The 17,878-nt window shown below is 41.9% G+C and overlaps 1 protein-coding gene across 1 annotated transcript in view; it reads right to left on the minus strand.

The window, feature by feature from the left end:
• Positions 1 to 6,189: 6,189 nt before the first annotated feature.
• The window catches only part of suclg2 (succinate-CoA ligase GDP-forming subunit beta), a 93,468-nt gene continuing 81,779 nt past the window's right edge, over positions 6,190 to 17,878 (minus strand). Inside the window, exons 10-11 of the mRNA XM_063911801.1 lie at positions 16,120 to 16,240; positions 6,190 to 7,103 (exon numbers count right to left, since the gene is read on the minus strand). Of these exons, the coding sequence (XP_063767871.1) occupies positions 6,991 to 7,103; positions 16,120 to 16,240 (234 nt within the window). The 3' untranslated portion in view covers positions 6,190 to 6,990. The remainder of the gene's footprint in view (positions 7,104 to 16,119; positions 16,241 to 17,878) is intronic.

Here is a 17,878-nt window from a genome sequence, read left to right on the forward strand (position 1 = left end):
ACCCGCACCTGTTTGTTTCCATAGTTTCTTTTTCCTGTCGCACAAAAGTGACCTGCGGGTAAATTCGCTGAGGCAGGGTAGCTGGTCGGCTCCCTAAGTACTGTCATTGTGCATTCATTAATATCCCCATATCTGACATGGCGGGGAAAATGGTTCTTGGCAAAAAAGGGTACTTGTCGTGGTGGGTGAGACTCCCTAACAGGCAATCAGATGGGCTGACAGCGAGTGTCAGCCAGTGTGTGTGTGTGTGTATATGTGTGTGTAGGCAAAGGAGAACGTGGCGGTCTTTGCGAGAGGTGTGGGTACTTATTCTTCTCCCATTGCCCTCTATTGACCCATGTAATGGAGAATCCTACAAGGGGAAGTGTTTGAAATATCCTTCGGATGTGGGTAATGTGTTCATCTGTGGGAGCGTGGCCTGCATTCATTCCTATACTTCCTCCCTCTTTCTCTCAAACAAACAAACAAACAAACACGGGTGTAGCACGTGCCACATGACATGTCACAGCAGCATGTTATATGGTTGAATACCCTTAGTTTTTTAATTGCACTGTACTGTAATTGTAGTAAGATCACTATGTCTCACCTAAACCCATTATTGGGAATACTGTATGTAGCTGGGTGTATATAAACAATAATATATTTGAGTTATTTACCACATGTACATCTAGGCAAATATAGTTATTATCACTTAGTAGAGGGAGACACTGTACTGTTTTATACTTTTGGACATCAATAGGTTGTGTTAGCCTCATACAAACACCCTTTTCAGAGCACAACAATAATACAGTTGATATGAACATCTACAAAAACAACAGTACTCTGTCTATTGGGGCAATGGAGAGGATGTGGAAATACAAATTCTACTAAGTATGTATCTTATGGATCCCAATGACACAGCAGAAATGTACTTTAATGTGATTTTCATAGCCTCTGCATTATTCAACATTTAAAAAAGCTGCACACATGCAATACCTCATTTCCAGATCTGTTTGCATCGCATGGAGTTGCTCGGATGCAGTCCTTCATTGGCTTCCCACCAATGCACACAGCTAAGGCAATGTAGAATTTCTACATTTCACCTGGTAAGGATTTTCCAGTCTGAAAGTCCTGCCTAATCAGCCAAACACTAACACTGACAGCTCATGCCCATTAATAAGGCATTTAATCCCCACCATGGCTTCTCAGCAGCCAACACAAGTAGAGGAGTGCTCTACAGTTGATGGAAGCTGCCACTAATGAACGTGTGCTACAGAGTAAACAACCTGCGCTCAGCCAAACTACAGCAGGTAAACAGAGGTAAGACAAGTTAACAATTAGTCTCGATGTACAATTTCAATGTTCAAGGTACGTTCATCTGGCCTGAGTTTACCTTTTATTTTTTTTAGGAAAAGCAATTCACTTGCAACCCTGAGTACAAACAAACCTTCAAGCATATTTCCCTACACAAACAGCTCCTCTTTGTAAAGAGAACACACACACACACACACACACACACACACACACACACACACACACACACACACACACACACACACACACACACACACACACACACACACACACACACACACACACACACACACACACACACACACACACACACACACACACACACACACACACACACACACACTTGAGGTTTAGGTGGATTTTGACACACATCCTCAGTACACTAGTAAAAACAAACACACCACAGTCTGATTAACCACAGCTCCCGCATCAAAGAACATCCTCGCTAAGGCAGCTCTCAGCGCGCATGCTAAACTTCATCAGCTTGTTTACTGTGTCTGTTTATAGCCGGGTGCGCGAGGCTGCTTCAGAGCCTTCATCTCGCCATTACCGCTCCGCTTTATATTGTTGCCAAAACCACAGGTGACAGTCCACTTTTCCCGGGCGCTCGACACAAACCGGCCTCTCAGCGCACGCTGCGGGGCCCAGGCGTTTGATGGCGATAGCACCTGACACGCACAGGTTTCATGTATTCAGCCCGAGTATGAGACGGCAGAGGCAGGAAAGAAGGCAGTGAGAAGCTAACGTTATCGCTATTAACTGTCAAAGTCACCTTCACCCCGAGGCACAGCCCTCGCTGAGCACACAACACACACACACACACACACACACACACACACACACACACACACACACACACACACACACACACACACACACACACACACACACACACACACACACACACACACACACACACACACACACACACACACACACACACACACACACACACACACACACAGCAGGAAGTTGATGGTTTAAGTTGTGATGGAGTGAGCTGTGTGTTATTTTAAACAAGAAAGTGTTCGACATAGAAGAAACAAACTTGCCAATCAACAAAAGCATCTCCTTGAATTTCTGCCCCGTACGGTCATCCCCTAAGGATTGGGTCCCAACTTTAGTTTTGCTCAGCAGACGGCATTAAAGTGTGGCATTGTGGGACAATGCAGTGTCTGAGCGTGTCAGCTGAACACCTGCCGAGCGCTCCTCCAGGATAACCCTGGAGCCTAATTATCAAGCAATTTGAAACGGCATTCTGTTGCCTCCGCCACTGTTTTAATTAGGGGGCGTCGGCTTTCAGAGGTCACACCAAATGAGCTTTTAACTACTGCTATTCCAGGAGAAGATTTTTCTCCTCTCATGATGCTATTTTCTAGATGATAGGATCATGTGCAACTGGCCAAAAACAACAACGTAATGGTAGGAAAGTCAATCAGGCAAATGGGAACTAAGAACTATTGTTTAGCACGCATTTACCCGTTCCCTGTCTTACTCAAATGACAATGGGCGCGATGTTGCGCTATTCTGGGCCGGGGACCAACATCGCGGACATTCCACTGTTTTGAGCACCCACTGGCAGAAACATAAACCGGCGCCTAAAGAAAACCCTCAAATTTAATCGATCGAGGGATGAGTTTGACGTTTCTAAAAGGAAGACATTGTCAAAGAAAAAGGAAAAGATTCAGAAGGTATGTTGCTTATTGCAACTTTTCAAATCTGTCTCCTCTTCGTTCAATTTCTCCAGACAGCCAAGGTAATTTAAATCGATTCCAAGTCCTTCAATTACAGACACACTGACAACATTTGGAGAGAGGGAAATGGATTTTTTCTGCTCATCTGCGAGCCAAGGCCAAATCTGAGGACCTCGACGGCAGCCGACAGCCTCGACTCCTCCTTCACTCTTGACGTTTTTACTCTCCCTCACAGTGTGTTGCCTCTTCGCCCATAAAACCTGCCATTTTTTATGATTGTAGACTGGTGGTAACACAATAACGACAGTTGGGATATGAGGCGTCTGTGACCAAGAACAAGAAAACAAATAACAAGCAGCGTTTCCGTGTTTGGAGGATCCCGTGGGAAGAAAGATACTTGCCGGCTTTATACGAAGCTCTCAAGAAGTTAGGCGTTTACACATGTTTGCACTGCACACAAGGAAGGAAACATCAATATGTTCACACACACAGGATAAAAATCGACCACACACCCACACACACACACACAGCCAGATGCACAGGCAGAAAATTGTAAATATTGAGCAACCTCTTGTCCCTAAAAGATGAAGTCGGAGGCAATTCATCCCGCTATTGCTTCATTATGAACTAATATGTTCATAGTTGTTGCTTCCAAATGACTCAATAAATATCCAATACTTCCTGAGAGGCAGCCTTGACCCTGTTGTTGGCAAGAAAACCAACCGCTTTTCACGAGCACCGCCTCTCCCAACACGCCTCAACACTGACGGCGGCTTCATAAAGTGGCAATTACCGTTTTGACATCAATACAGAACCACATAAAATAAAAAAAACTGCAACGTTTTTAGGAGGCAAAATGGACAATTACAGAGACAAATGGACTGAGCCACCAAGGGTGAACAATAAAACTCCCCGGGCATAATAATTCAGCTTAATTAAAGGAGCAGCCCGCCCAAAGGGTGGTTTAAAACAACACCCCCTTCTTTCACCTCCAGAGGTATTAGCCGAGTTAAAAGCAACGGGCTACATGATGGAAGTCTTCAGCCTGACCTCTAAAGCTTCTTTCCCCCTCATCTATATTTATATGAAGGAGCGGCACTAATTTTGCCAAGTAAATCAGTGTGCACATTTCGTTGTGACCTCCAGCTTGACACTGAATTAAACAATATCAGGGCCCCGAGAAGCCAGCTTTAACAAGCCTTAAATTCCTCCGTCCAATCCATCAGCAGGGATATTTCTGACACACGGAGCGAAGAGCATGAAATAAGGCAATTATTGAACCCTTCAGTCCATTTCTACGGCGTGGCTGGCTGGCGGCGTGCAGTACGGAGCCTCAGACCTCTGCATTTGTGTCTCGAGATGACTCCTGGTGATAGGGACGCTTAAAATTAATAAATGGCAAACACATTATAGCAGATTCCACTTAATATCTCCTTCTACTTTGTGTCAAGGTTAGTGGTTAATACACAGCATGTCACTTTCTAACTATGGAAAACAAAGATGTCATCCATTACCAGAGGGCACCAGGAGTCCTCTAGACTTTGCACGATAAAAACTAGTTACTACAACAAGTGAAAAGGTTTGAGACTCCTGTCAGAGAAATCCTCCTGGTGCATACAGGAGGAGAAAGAGGAATGCTTGTGTGTGTGTGTGTGTGTGTGTGTGTGTGTGTGTGTGTGTGTGTGTGTGTGTGTGTCTTAGGTGGCAGAAGATCCTGTGTGTCTGGACGTCCTCTCAGATTGCCTGACAGATAATCCATCACACAGTCAGTGTGTCTGACAGGAATAGGTCTCAGTCAACTCTGTGTGTGTCTCTGTTCCGCTCACACAGGCCCTGCGAAGGACAGCTTCTCCTATCAAGTCTCTCCTGGGACGGAGTACACTTTAGTTTCATTAGAGGACTGAAGGTGTGCGACTCGACGACTTTAGGTGTCTGTGTGTGTATTTTCGTAAGTGTAAAAATCCACAAATAAAAGCAAAGCAGAAAAGAAAATGGTGTTAAATACGTATGTAACGGCTAATTTGGCCTAAAACCTGAGCTAAACTTTTGAAACTACTGCAGATTAAACTACATTTATGTATTAAAAAAATGGTCATAAACAGAAAGATTAAAGTCTTTGGTATCATTTCATCCTCCCAATATGTCTAATTAAAACAATCTTAATCCAGCAAAAACTATGGGTTTGTTATCAAAAGTTAGTTTTACAAAATATGAACACATTTGCAATATCTTTCTATCTGTTTTAAGACCGTTAAAAAGATTAGAGATCAAAAGCCTCTCATGCATTGATGTGTGAAAGTGTTTAGCTCCGGTTTAATCTTTAGCAGTTTAAGAGTTGATTTTATTCCATCCATTTCACGGAACAGAAACAAGTGGATCTAATAAATCAATAGACAGACAAGTCATTAAGAGATAATTTCATAATATATTTTGAGTCTTTTTTTCAAGCAATGCCCAAACATGTAATGGGTCCAGCTGATTTCCTGCTTTGTCTTGAATAACAAATAAACAAATCCAAGAAAATCACCACTATTTAATCTCTGTTCCTTAGTTATTTTTGGTAAACACATCTGCCAAATAAGTACATTAAAATATTAAAGGATCCGAGATGTCTCTTTATTTTTTTTAATAACTGTCTCAATATGTTTTATAGACAATCAGCAATTAATCAAATGAAAATAATGATTAGCTGCAGTCGTAGAGACAAGCTTAAACACACAGGGTTATTTTGTATTATATTATGCATAATGCAGTACCAAAGTAGGCAAAGACAACTTGCATTATATAGAGTAAGTAATCGATTCTTATTAAAATGTATTTAAAAGCCAGTAGAATAAAGGTTATTGATTCACATGTCTTCCCTACTTTCCATCTGCTTCTCTCTTATCCTTCAATGTAAATGGCCTGCTCTTATAAAGGTCTTTTCGACCCCTCAAAGTGCTTTATATACCATAAACCCTTTCACACCTCATTCATGCAGAGCAGTATGTGCTCTACAAAGCTAACCTTCATACACACTCACACACCGCTGGCCATCGGGAGCAACTCAGGGTTCGGTATCTTGCCCAAGGAATCATCGACGTGTTGACTGCTCGGGCTGGGATCGAACCAACAACCTTCTGATTTACAAAAACGACCCCACGCCCTCGCAGCCACAGTCGCCTCAATCCATTGAGAAAGGACCTAATAAGAGAGACGGTGGTGTTGTAATATTTCTTTTTAATCTCTGAAATTATGTACAGTTTTGACACTGCATTCAAGATATATCCGGTCAATAGACTGTACATTTATGATTGTAAAAAAAGCTACAATTGTATATAAGATTTCTGTTTTCTCCACAACTCTGTATGAAAATACTGGAAGGGTTGGCAAGATAGCATCACAACCCTTTAGCCGCCATGGAATAGGCACAGGTGTAATCATTACATTTTCCATAGAGCACTTAAGAGTTAAGACATGTTGTACGAAGTTCACAGTGTGGGTATGGCATACATCTCATTTGATACTTAGACAAGGCATTGGATGGATTAATGGATTTGTATTAACTTGGAAAATTAGAATGAAGACTGATGATCCAAAGTTAACAACTAGCTGTAGTGTTGCCTTTGTTTTTAGCTTAGTGGCATCAAATGATTTCAAAACACCGGCTGTTGTCAGTCATACTATACCTTTAAACTATAAAGGATGGAGGTAAAAACAAAAAGCCTCACTAAGCAGAGGGAAAGCCGCGTCTTTGGCCTGGGAAAAAGGAATGCAAAAAGTCTTAGACATCCATCCAATTCCTGCCAGAGGACACTGGAGCTTTATGATATTTCAAGACATGATTATGTTTACAAGACTGTGTTTTGTTCCAATTAATATCCTTTAAAAACTAGATTTGTTACTTTGTTGTTAAGGCCTATGAGAGCAAAGGCTTGAAATCCTGCATGTGTGAATAAAAGCTGACTGTGATCTGAGGCTGTATGGATGAGCTGATGGGGGGGGCGGTGAGGTTACACTGAATCTATTTCCTGATGGCAGCCACAGCTTTTTTGGCGGCGTCATCCAGGTTCTCCGCTGCTGTGATGGGCAGGCCGCTCTCCGATAGGATCCTCTTGGCCTCGTCGACGTTGGTCCCTGGAAGACATAGAAGAGGACACTTTTCAAGCCAAAATGACAAAAAGGAAGGCTTAACAAGGTTGAACCTGATGTGCCACCTGTACCGTGTGAAAACCACCCGGTGTGAAAGGCAAAGAGAACCTTTGGAGGAATGACGACAGATGGAGGGAGTTATGGGTGGTTTGTCTGTGAACAATGTCAGTGAGGCAAGAGGCCAAGCTGTATGTGTGTGTTTGTGTTTGTGTGTGTGTGTGTGTGTGTGTGTGTGTGTGTGTGTGTGTGTGTGTGTGTGTGTGTGTGTGTGTGTGTGTGTGTGTGTGTGTTCCCCTGGCTACAGCGAGGTCAGGGGGAGCAGGTGCTGTGTGAGGGTGGCGTCCATGCCCCGGTAGACCCCCAACCAACCAGAGACAGAATCACCTGGAGGCATCCTGCCCTGCCCCCGGGCCCACACACTGAACTGGCTGCCTTCCCAGTGCTGCACACACACACACCAGCCTGACAAACCTGTCACAACACGGGGCAGGGGGCGCCACGGTGGACGGAAGGAGAGGGAGAAGGAGAGGACGACGGGGGAGAGAGAGCCAATGAGAGGGAGAGGGCAAAGGAGCAAAAGGTCAAATGAAGCCGAATCTCCCATGCTGCTCAAACAACAAAAACAGCTGTTTGTGTGACATTTACCGATTTCACACATGAGGACATGATGGCAAAGACCCACAATTATGGACTGTCTGGTCTTCGGATTTTTATTTTCTAAAAACACCTCATTACCTTCTCTTTTTTTCTTCATGATTTAGTTTTTTTTTTCTTTTATTAAAACTCCTTCATTAAATATTTTATATATCAGAATCAGACCTCCTTTATTAGTCCCACAACGGGACACTTCTTATTGTTAAAGTAAAGAGACAATGCCAATGAACAGCAAAACAATAATATTGGTAGACTAAGATAATAATATATTTTATATTTAATAACAAATATTGTATAATTGTTTATTTTCTACTCTTTTTTGAATGTCTTATTTGCAATACTTTGTTTACATGCTGCTGTAACGAGATTCTTTCCCCAATTTGTGATCAATAAAGTGTATCTTCTCTTATAAATATGCACAAGCTAATCAACTTAAATCCCAAAAGTACACATCCATGTTCAAAAAGAAGTTTCATTATTATAAAAAAACTTGTGAACACATAAGTATTGAAGTAGGAGCCACTAATACAGCATTAATATACTGTAGAAAAGTTTACTGCATATAAAAGATTATCTCGTAACGGCGGTGTAACGGTCAGGTCTCATAAATCTATTTACACGTTATTATTTATATCTTCATACTGCTGCACCAGCTGATTTCTCTCTGGGGATCCATAAAGGCTTATCTTGTTTCAAATAAGTCATTGGGTCATCATGATCCGTTTCTCTTCCTCTCTTTTCAAGGTAACATTTCCATCTACAAGAACCACCTCGGGCCTTTTGTAGATCGAATTGTCGCCGTGTAAAAAGAAAAAGACAAAATAAAGTATTTATGAGCAGCCTAACGGTGAGCAGACCTCAGTTACATTTCTGATGTCTGACACAGAAGTATGTTTTCCTGGATGTGCAAACAATAAGTCTCTTTATCATACGAGCACTGAAAAATCTAATTAAGTGTATTATCTAAATCACTTTTCACCAAATAAGCAACCTTTTTCAAAAGCTCCTTGTCTACATATTGATAAAGTTGTGCCCTAATCCGTAGGCAGGGGTTTTTCTCTGAACAAACAGTATGAGGGCGATAAAGTCACTTTCCCGGCGAAAATAAAGCATTGTCAGTTTCTTTATTTCCTCTAAAGAAAAACAGAGAGTAAAAGAAACAATCTATTTCAGAAATCACAGTTTCAGTGTAAGCCTGCTGCCTGCCACTCGTCCAGCGGCAGACAGCCCAACATCCATCCCCTATTTATTCGGAGCTCCGTAAACAAGAAAGCTGTCTCTGCCGTCTGACGCTCTATTTGATACGATTTTCATATTTTTTGAGTAATTATACAGTTTTTGATGAACAGAAATATTGTTTTTTGGCATCAAATTAACATTTGGCATTTTGGTGACGCCGAATGTAAGAGGTCCCCTGTTACCCGGTTTAGACACAACCCTGATAATGGAAAACATGGTTGCAGCCTTACAGAAACTTACAGTAATTAACAATGTTTGAATTGTGCATTGGTGTGTTTCTGGGGTCACTGTGTGTGTGTGTTTGAGTGCATACTCAGACGCTTACAGGTTGACCTTAGCTCTCCGGGCTGGCGTGTAATTAAGAACGCATGATATGTGAATTCTCCCGAGCCCCGGCTACCCTGATCAATAGACCTTTCATGAGGAATTCTATTACCACTGCCACTTAACGCCTAATATTTCATCTGTTTTGTCCAGCCTCATAATAAGTCATTCCAATCACATTCTTTTTGTGCAAGCTCACACTCTTAACAATCAATTCTGCAGTGTAATTAATTAGAACAAGAGCAGGAAGAGACACACATGGACAGGGGGATAGGATGTCCCAATCAAACCCTGCAGCATGGAATATTATCACTCTGCGTCCATAAACACGTGTGTAGTCTCCAAGCTGTCGCTCATACTGACGAGAGGAGGGGCCGTAGTCTGTTTTACGTACAATAGGCTCACCTGTGAACTTCCCTGGGATTGAGGGAACCACATTTTGATAATGACAGTTTTATCTGTCGGATGATTCAATCAGAGGATAACAAAGTTGAAGAAACAGGACATTAAACCGCCATATGTGCCCGCAGCAAATACATATAGCAAAATATACTCTGAAAAGCCTGTGGAAAGTGTACAGTGTGCTAATAATAAGGAAACAACACGTTCAATTCTGCTATTTTTCAGTCCATAAATATTCATGATAAGCCTTATTGTGTGTTGAGACGCCTGCATCAGAGCTACCGGTGTTATCGATGTAAAGTGTGAGGGGGAATCACACATCTGCGGGAGGGAGAAAGAAAAGACTTGCTTTTACGTGGCTCTTTCTTTGCATATGTGTGTGTGTGTGTGTGTGTGGGGGGGGGGGGGGTGAGCAGTAGGGAACACTGATAGCTCACAGCAGCACAGGCAAGGACAGAGCCCAGCTGGATATAGCACCACTGAGTGTGTGTGTGAATGTGTGTGTGTGAGTGTAGGGTATGCTTAGTATAAGAATGTGTGTGTTCACCTGCAGCCACTAGGTGCTGCCAGAGACCTACTCACTGGCTGGACCCAGATACACACAGGGATTACATTTTTTTTAAATGAAAAAGCATGAGATGTGGGAATTTCCTTCAAAAAACACAACACAAAATAACTGTCCCGTAGCAGAAAGCCATCATTATGCAGGTTATTATTCATTATTACTACCTATGATTGTTTAAAACCACACATTAGGCCTAAAAAACAGACACACTAACAAGCATCTGTTGTATTTCAAATTCAATCCCAATCTCCACCACACACCAGCTCAAACTGCTGGGTGATGGGTCAGCTGACCAGCCTCTCAAGAAAGACCTATCCAAACACTCTTTAATCCAAAACTCTAAAACACCCAGATCCATTAAGTATTCCGCCGTATGATATACAGTATTGCCACTTCCCAACACATTTCTGTCAGGTCTCCCCGCTAATGAGCAAGCTTACGTGTGACTATTGTGGAAATGACACTTTAATGTAAGAGTCAATTACAGAGCCCCATATTTCCACAAGATAATAAGTCTGTTTCTTTCGCCAGAGAACCGGTGATTAATTCTCTCTTAATAAGCTGATAAGCTAATAAGCTGCCGCAGTGTCAGACCTACAGAGTGACTCGTTTCTTCTCATGGTTCCTTTTATATCAAAGACAAGGGGTTTGTTCTTTTATGAGGTACAGATAAGAAAATAAATGATGTGAGACTTGATAACTTTTCTAAATCTCTTTATGTAGTAGGTGAGTTATCTCAAATGGTTTGCTCGGAACTTTTGTAGCAACCACTTCCTTTGAGGAGTAATTACAGTACAATGACATTATGCAGCCGTACTCAGTCTGGTATGACTCATGGTGGTTACTGTTTGCAAACTTTTGGCTAAATAAGACAACATAAGTGAGCGATGTTCTTCTTGTGCTAGTCTTATGCTATGTTTTATTATTTGCCACGGGCCTATTTCAAAGCCCCAAGGGACAGAGGGCTTAGACCTTTTCGTTATCGTAGGGGCCAACCTTGGAATTACAACTTCAACGTGTGTCTCAGGGTGTCATTGTGCCCAAAATTCAATATATAAAAATTGAGAATAAGTTGCCTGTAAATCAGCGTATCTGTAATTTGTCGGGGGGTAAATCAACTTCCCAAGAATATTTGAATAGCCCTTTTTTAATCATGTATCACCATCGAGTTCCTTCCTACAGTTGAGGAAACACTATTGGGCTCCATAGGCCGATATATGTGAATGATCCAGCTATTCTTTTATCACTCAGGCGGTTCATTTTGGATTTATGTGCCACAGAGCAGTGCTTATATGCATGGGTCCATACAAACTCATTTAAATTAGATTTGGAATTTGTTTATCAGTTGCTAGTAAAGCTAGTTTGAAAGAGATAAAGGACAATCCTCATGTATCTTAGACATTTGCTGAGCCTTTTTGGCAGGTAGTCTGACTCTCAGGGCAACACAACTAATAGAGGCTTTCACCATGATTGACAAAAGACTAGTTTGATATCCAAAGTGTAGTTATACACACACACACACACACACACACACATTGATATAAGGGAAACAAACAGCCGGTAATATCACTCAATAAGTACATACAGAATGTTTGTTTGCAAGCATGACAGAATATACCAGGGGCTTGCTGCACAAGGACAGGTGTAAGACATTTTCTCTCATCACTGAAAGTCTAAATACTTGTTCTGACTTTGATATTTAATCTTCATGATGATCAGTACCAGACAGTGGGAATATTTTCCCTTAACAGCCAAAAGTGGATGAGGCCTGCTCCTCCCCTCTTCAGCCTGTGTGTCAGACATCAAATGCTTCTCATTTGAACGCAGAACGAGACTCTCCTGAACACTGCAGACGCTTCTTCTTTGATGTGCTAGCTGGTCATTAAGCACATTTTTTGGGTTGCTCATGCTGTCTAGACTCCCGTTTTAAAAAGGAGACATATCATGATTAATTCAACTCCTTTTTTACAATATATATATATATAACCAATATTTGTTCTGCTATTATAATTAACATATCCTAATTGAAATGCTAAACAGGAATTACTGCTCAGATTTTAAAGAGTTAAAACTAGCCAGTTTGTTCATATTTGTGTATACCTATATGTGTGTATGTACATTTGTGTCCTGTCTATGTGTGTGTAGCAGCAGCAGGTGGCTATTTAAGCAGTAATAGCACCATCAGGACTGAATGGGACATCACAAACCTATTTTCTAATTAAATGTGACAAAAATGGGCAGCTCTCCTCTTAAAGACACAACAACCAGCTCTGTTTGACGGACAGTTGGGGCAGGGCTCGGTGGATCAATAGGCCGGGGAACAGAGTTAAGTGAATGCAGTTACCTTTTTTCTCCTGCACCCTGAGGGCTATTCAAGGGGATTTTTTTTCCATAGTGGCAGACAGCATCCTCACTGAGTCCATGTTCATAGTGTAACCACAGGGGGCAGTGCAGTACTTCCGCATTTATCCCTTCCTTTCAACACCTTAAATATGTGTGTGTCTATATATGTGCTGTGCTAAATCTGCAGAATTACATTTGAAATGAATAAAATGAGAGCTAATACTAGCGTGCAAACTGGGTGTGTTTGACTTGGACTCCTATCAGCTCACACCCCATCAACTAATTCAACCTTATCAGCATCTTGACAACACGGCCCCTCTCCTCCACATATGGGAATACATAACTTTCCACCAATGTAATCAACCCAGGCCTTTTAAAAAGAGCCTTCCCAATTAAAAGTGTGCCAGTTAATCCATTCTGATCCTGTTGAAGAGCGCTGGGCCGTTCTCGCTGCCCTGCGGTCAGCCTAGCAAGCTGAGCTGATTGATTCTGAACCAATCTTCCCCACACGAATGCGGCCCGAGATGTAATGACCCACAGCTAAAGCTTGGATTATGCCCGGGCCAGGAAAACGTGGTTGGACCAACCGCCGGCGGTAACCTTCTGGACTCAGTCTGTTTGTTAGTCAGGTTGAATTACATGGCCTGGTTCAAGGAATGTGTGGTGCCTAATTAAGGGTTTGTTTTGATCACCAACACGGTCGCATCTGTGGCGACACATTGGGTCCTCAGTCACTCTGCAGACACATGGTCATTAAGAAGCATGAAGACAGACGTTGGGAATATGGTGATGTTTACTTAAACCCCTTGGGTATTTTAACTGTCACCAATGTTTCTTTGATAACATGGTATTCCAGGAGTTTTGGGTTTAAGCCACATATTTGACCCGATAATAACCTGGGTGCAGAATTATTTCAGGCAGGCAAAACAAGCATTTGTGGTGTTTAGGGGGAAATAGACAAGTGATGGTGATCATTATCCCACATTTTTCTGCCTAGGTGTTTCAGTTTTATAACACGTGGGAGTTCTAACGTTAAAACAATACCTCAAAATCTAATTATATTCGATACCAGTTTATATACCACATATTATATTTCTTTTTGTTGGGTTGCTATATGTGTGTTAGTATTTAATTTAACTTATTTTTATTTGATAGGGATGATGCAATTTAACATACTTCAAATACAAAGCATGAAAATTGATGTGCTGCAAAGAGAGTTTATAGCTATTGCTCATTTTCAACTCTTGTCCCTAGTTATCTTTCATAGCGTCGCTGAAAATGATTAGCTTGAATCCTTTGTGTTTCCTTGTTCATTTGCCTTAAATGCAAAGTACTTCCTAACCCTATTTCTGTCAGTGAACGTTTTTGCCATTCTTAATGAGCTAACACCATCACAAAGCGGGCGATTAAGACGAGTGACAAATAAACAGCACTGTGATCGAGTTAGAGGAAGAGGGGCTATGTGAGAATAGCAGCGATGTGTGTGTCCACTTGCTGTTTGACGCAGTTGGTAATAGTAGTGAGGCGGTAGTTTGAAAAAGAAGTATTGAAAACACTTCAAATAACCATAAATATGGAGAATCACTAGTATATATCTGTAAACAGGCCTCATTTAAGAGAGTACAAGACCTCAGAGCTGTTATTATGACGAGTAAACTTTCCATAATTCCCACTCTTATTCTGAACAGCCATATCTGTACTGCACTGTAGTGCCTTACTGCACAGTTGGGTTCCAGAAACAGCTTACGAGCCCTGACCTACAAACCATATTAGCAGAGTGTGTGAGGACATACAGTATGAGGTATTGAGGGCCAACATACACACACACAAACCCACACTCCACTGCTCTCTGCTCTGGACACACCACTCAGCAGGATCTCGACAATTAAGCTAACCACCAACTGGCCCCACGCCTACAGGAGTCAACGCTTCCATCTCTCACACACACACACACACACACACACACACACACACACACACACACACACACACACACACACACACACACACACACACACACACACACACACACACACACACACACACACACACACACACACACACACACACACAGAACAGGTATCATTAGCATACGCAGGTGAAAGGTGAGACAATCAGTGCCGTCTCTATTGTTATTCTGGCTGGCGCTAATGACGGGTGCGGCAAAAAGTGACGCGTGTGAGAAATGCACTGCTGTTCTTACTGGGACATCGTGCCACAATGAAGATGGATCGGCTCCAGAGAGTACAGCAGCGTACAACACAACGGCTGCACAGATTTCAACAAGGTGGGGAAGAGGTGATTCAAGTCCTGCTGTCCTGGGCTATTTATACATTCCACTATGATGTGATGATATATACATTTATCACTTCCAATGGAAAAAATAAAGACATTTCATTTGAAATCTTTTTTCAGGGTTGGTTTTCTTAGTTTGTCGTAAGTTTTATTCGGTAGAAGTTTTGGCTTTAGGGCTAGTGGTCAGAAAGGTACCGTGCCGGGAGACAGCTTTACCGTACATGTTTTTGACGGAGGACTGATGACATTATTCTTCTCTCATAGAGCAGCCACACTCTATTGAACGAAGCAATAATTGTACCTTGCAAAACAAAGGGATTGCTAGTCCAGCGCTGCCATACACACAACATCACAAACAAACTAACCGATTGAAGAGGCCCTGTTATGCTTCTTGGGGTTTTCCCTTTCCTTTAGTGTGTTATACAGGTTTCTGTGCATGTAAATGGTCTGCAAAGGCTAAAATCCCAAAGTTCTCTCCAGAGGGAGTTTCTCTCCTACACACTCTCCCCCCCTGCCATCCATTGGACTCCTTCGTAACATAATGACAACATTATGTAACACTCACGCTTCTGCTGGGTAGTGCTCAAACACATTGTACGTGACTAAGGGCGGGACATCTCTAAGCGTTTGACCAATCACAACAGAGCCAGCCAGCTAACCAATCAGAGCAGAATGAGCATGTGATGACTTTTGGTTCCTGTCTGAAATGGCAGAGCAAAGTAAACAGTGAAAATATTCTTAATATAGCGAACACTAATACTGATATACATGTATTTAGTAGGGCTTTTCTTTAAGGCAGCAGAAATATGTTTTGCTGACAGCAGTACATTGCTTCTCTCCAGTGAGGGGTTTCCGTTTTTTTTACTCTGTCTGTTTTTTAAATTGCGAGTCATGTCGACCTTTTTCTACTGTAGTAATACACTGACTATGGAGAAGTATCTCCACCCTACTTCAAAACATCTGCACTCTGCGCTGCAGGCCGGTGACATTATCCAGCATCATCAAATCCTCATTAAAGTCAAGACCGTTTCAATCCTGGCAAGATAGAGATCGATGGCCCATGTTTCTGAGGTGCATGATGCGCATGGTGTATTGTGTGAGCGTCAGTGGGGGCTTGCTTATTAAACGGGTCAGACAGGCTAAACCTACATTTCTTTGTGTGTGTTTTATCATTCGTACCTTCCAGTCTGACCACCAGCGGCACCTTCAGCTCCAGCTCTCGACAGGCCTTGGTAATGCCGTTGGCAATAATTGCACAGTTGACAATCCCTCCGAAGATGTTGACCAGGATGGCCTCAACCTGGAAAATAAGAGAATGAATTAACAATTAAATCCAGTGGAGGCGACACAGCTGTGAACAAAGCAGTGTAGTATTGAGCAAAACATACATGATAGGTGAAGAAGATTTGTCCAAACTGAAACAAACATCAGTCCACCATTGACAAAAAGTTCTCACAATGACCACCAATCACAATCAGTGCTAAACTAGATGTTTCATGATTCAATTCTCACCACTAAGTAAGACATTTAGTAGAGCAGCTTTTTGACCCGATTCAGTAATAGGTCATGCAACCTGAAGCTAAGCACCCCGAGGCTACACAGCACTGGGGCCAAATCCAAAGGCAATATTTAAACAGGAGGTGGTGACATGACAGCTACCAGACGCTACACATCTGAGCCATGTGTCACATTTAGCCAAAGGAAATCTGATTGGCTCTTAAAAGACTACAATCAAATACACACACAGTGACCAGCAGATCAAAGTGGTCCTTTTCTTTCAGGATTCAACACTTTTGTGTTTTAGCCATGCTAGCAAGTAGTGCTATACAATCTCAGTTTGGCCTATACTCACTTCAGCTGTCTTGCAGTTTCTTTGCAATAGATATCTTCAACCTTCTTACTCAACTGATATCACTAAGTAGCAAAGTGTGCATGTGTGTGTGTGTGTGTTTACACTAACAATCTAGCACTTGGTAATTACCCTGGCCAGCTCAGTGGAAAAGTAGACTGAGAGCACACAGGATTAATCCTCCATGTTTGTTTATAATCACTGCTAATCTGTTAGCGCCGATTTGGATGAGCAGCTTTATGTGTGTGTGTGTGTGTGTGTGTGTGTGTGTGTGTGTGTGTGTGTGTGTGTGTGTGTGTGTGTGTGTGTGTGTGTGTGTGTGTGTGCCTGTTGTGAATGTGTACGTTTTCAGTGTGTGGTAATGATGTTTATAGGGAGAGGAGATCAAGGACTTGGATAGCTATCAACAGCATTGTCCTCTATCCAAATGAGCATCTCCTTATAAACAGCAGAGACTGACACAGGACCACGAGAGAGCTCCACAACAAGCACCGATGTAGGCAACAGAATAAAGACTCAGGCGTCACGCAAGAAAATTGAGCAAGCTGTTAGGTCAACACTGAGAACTGTTTCATGCTGATTAAGAATATCATGCAGGGTTCTGACTGCACAAAAAAACAAGGGAAAAAGGCAAGCAAAATGAAGATGGTGACGGCAAATAAACACGACTCAGATGTTCAAAGGCAAAACAATGATTCACATCCTTTATGATTCAACTCATTTAATCATACACTCTGAGGTGGTCTAAAGAATATATCTGAGTAATGCATAATGTATATGCAAAGAATGGCAATCCATTGTTTTTCTATAGCAGGAAACAACATTGTATTTTTGTTATTTTGTCTGACCACTTGGAAAAAAGGAGTCATTTAAAAATAATTACAAAACATATTCTGCTTTTGTTGCAGTAATGAGTGCAATGTAAATATATGGCTACTTCTACAAGAGTAATAAATAAAGCCTTGAGAATAATAAGGTTTGAAGAGTCCAATTGTTGTATTTATTTTTTATAATATCAGAGTGCTCAACTGTGTCTATTATATTTAAACCCTAAGTCCTTGAAGGAATTTAGCTTTGCATTTCATTGAA

Source organism: Eleginops maclovinus, chromosome 20 (genome assembly GCF_036324505.1).
Source record: "Eleginops maclovinus isolate JMC-PN-2008 ecotype Puerto Natales chromosome 20, JC_Emac_rtc_rv5, whole genome shotgun sequence".
NCBI lineage: Eukaryota > Metazoa > Chordata > Actinopteri > Perciformes > Eleginopidae > Eleginops > Eleginops maclovinus.